The sequence below is a fragment of the Mercenaria mercenaria genome, chromosome 7 (genome assembly GCF_021730395.1).
Source record: "Mercenaria mercenaria strain notata chromosome 7, MADL_Memer_1, whole genome shotgun sequence".
NCBI classification, from domain to species: domain Eukaryota; kingdom Metazoa; phylum Mollusca; class Bivalvia; order Venerida; family Veneridae; genus Mercenaria; species Mercenaria mercenaria.
The window spans coordinates 15,308,083-15,310,500 of record NC_069367.1 but is presented as its reverse complement, the minus strand read 5'-3'; the positions used below and the strand labels follow the sequence as shown (position 1 = coordinate 15,310,500).

Genomic DNA, 2,418 nt, shown 5'->3' with positions numbered 1-2,418 from the left:
TTGTTATCGAAATAACCGGTTTCTTTTACTCTCATAAAATGGAATCTTTAGTGGAAAGTTATCTTATTTAGAAAACGAAACCGGTTATTCTGTTATGTTTTGTTTTCTTTTTTCTCCGTTAAATCAGCATTGAAATATGAGCCTACTTAGACGACATCAGCGTTAACATTCAAAAGCGTACATGAAAATGTTTATTTCAATGCCAAGTTACAAAAATTTATGAACTCCGTGAAACTACGATATTATGTAGGACCAAAAGAGTATTATTATGCACAGCCTCCGTTATCACGTACCCGCTTATATCATAGTCTAAATATACAAGGGGACAGGCTGGGAGCATATAACGCTACAAAGCAAAAGCTTAACAGATTCGGTTTTCTTGAGGAAACACCTCAAAAGATAATAGGTAAGGGTAGATTTCTCGGAAGCACAGAGCACCACAAACACAGCCTCAGGGCCACGCATTTGCAAAGTAGGCCTACAACAAAAAGAAGCTGTAACGGAAAAATATTACAGACGGGTTGCTTCAAAAATCCAACAAGTACATTTTAATTTTATGCAAAATATAGATAGATGGAGAGGAAGGGGTAATGGGTAGAAAGGGGTTGGGGGAGGAGGTTGAAGGGGAAAGTAGAACAAGTTACTGTCGCTTTACTGATAACGCGAACAAGTACAGTCTCCAACATAACGACAACAAATGCAATAAGTAATTTTGATTTTATTAGTTACGTTATAAATAGAAGATATAGAATAATAAATAGACAAAATAAATAATCTGAGATCACAATAAACTGAGATCACAATACAATGACTGTATATGACTGTTGTAAAATGAGTGTGTGGGCATTGCACAATTTGCTGACATAGCTAAATAAAAATGCACAATGTGATTATATAATAATGAAACAACAAACAACAAACAAACAATACTAAGGTTTTTTTCAAAATACTTCGATTTTTATACTATAGCTTGCAGAGTTCCTTGGAAAACTCTGCAACTTTCATGTTCAATAGCAAATGTGCCAATATAGCCATTACCTTAGAACGGATTTGTGGTTATTTGAATAATAGCATCTTATTTGTATGACGGTGCAAAGTTTTTTTATTTCTTCAGACTCGATTCATAAGTCAATAACAAGCCAGAAATTAGATTCTGAACGTCATAATTTGTCCTGGTTCGACTTTAACTTCATCATCACAAGAGTGGTGTTGAGATTTGTACAGTGTGAGTTCTAATCCATACTGTTGTTTGAGATACTCTATTCCGTTCCCAAGAAGGAGACAGACCGTTTGTTTATCACACTTATGGACTATTATCCCTACTAGCTCTAGATAGCCATCATTGGCCTCGTAAGCGACGATTCTTCCACTGTCACCTGCGTCGGCAAATTTGTCCTCACCTACAACGAAGTGAGTTTCCATACTATAACTTCCTTGTATGATTTCACTTATTTTCGGAAGCGGCGAAATTGTCCCTGCTTTGGAGTTACATGTACCTTCTGTATCTGTCTTGTAGCACTGAAATACTGCTTTGCCATACAGCTCCACAGTACGACCCGTAAAAATGCGTTCACATTTTATTTCACCTTTTAAGTTTCGGAATACAGGATTACATCGATCGGTTGTTATTTCAATAAGATCTATGTCATTATCCGTATAATTGTCTGGTTCATTTTTCATGTTCTTTCTCATTTTTCTCGCAAAGGGAGTTTTTATTTCTTTTACAAAGAATGAATCTCTTGCCGTGTTTGTTACGTGCCTGCATACTATAGCATAAATACTTCTATTGTGTTTGACAAAACAGCTGATCACCGCTTTTCCTGTTTTCTGCTCAGCCTTACAGCAATCAGCCATTGCAATCTAGGATTTTTATACAATTGTTTCACTCATTCTGAAAGAAAAACGATAATATCAATCAGTTAATCAAACATATGTATCAAAACATACACACTGATGATGATGAACAGGAATACATCAAGTTGTAAAAAAGCCTTAATATTCAAAATAAATTAGATAAATATTTTCCTTTATTTTACTCGTTTACCTTAGAAAGGCAAAGTTAAATATATTGAATATACTACTGTAAAAACGTGTGGTTTGAAAGAAACTTACATTTAGATGTCGTATGGCCCAAAAATGAAATATAAAACTCGCGCTCTTTTTCGGAATATTTATACGATCTTACTATTGGATAAACCCGATACATGTATTTGTAGTATCCGCGTGGCGTGGGAGAAATATTTTGAAATATAAACAAATCTGCAGTCACGACTATTGATCGCGCTGGCCTAGTTATATATGATAATTACGCGCTGGCTGATAATCTTTATAGGTACATCTATACTATTACACAGTTGGATACAAAATTATTTAATTATTGTTCATAAGTTTAATGAAACAGAGTCGCATTGTCAAATT

The 2,418-nt window shown here is 34.7% G+C and overlaps 1 protein-coding gene across 1 annotated transcript; it reads right to left on the bottom strand.

Moving 5' to 3' along the window:
• Window positions 1–706: 706 nt before the first annotated feature.
• LOC123555589 (uncharacterized) lies at window positions 707–2,160 on the bottom strand. The gene is made up of 2 exons (XM_045346187.2): window positions 2,113–2,160; window positions 707–1,891 (listed from the first exon to the last, which is right to left on the bottom strand). The coding sequence occupies exon 2, from the start codon at window positions 1,852–1,854 to the stop codon at window positions 1,147–1,149; it is 708 nt and encodes a 235-aa protein (XP_045202122.1). The 5' UTR covers window positions 1,855–1,891; window positions 2,113–2,160; the 3' UTR covers window positions 707–1,146.
• Window positions 2,161–2,418: the final 258 nt, after the last annotated feature.

Bases quoted from the DNA above. Each gene is read 5' to 3' on its own strand.
- LOC123555589 (XM_045346187.2), bottom strand. From the start codon at position 1,854: ATGGCTGATTGCTGTAAGGCTGAGCAGAAAACAGGAAAAGCGGTGATC.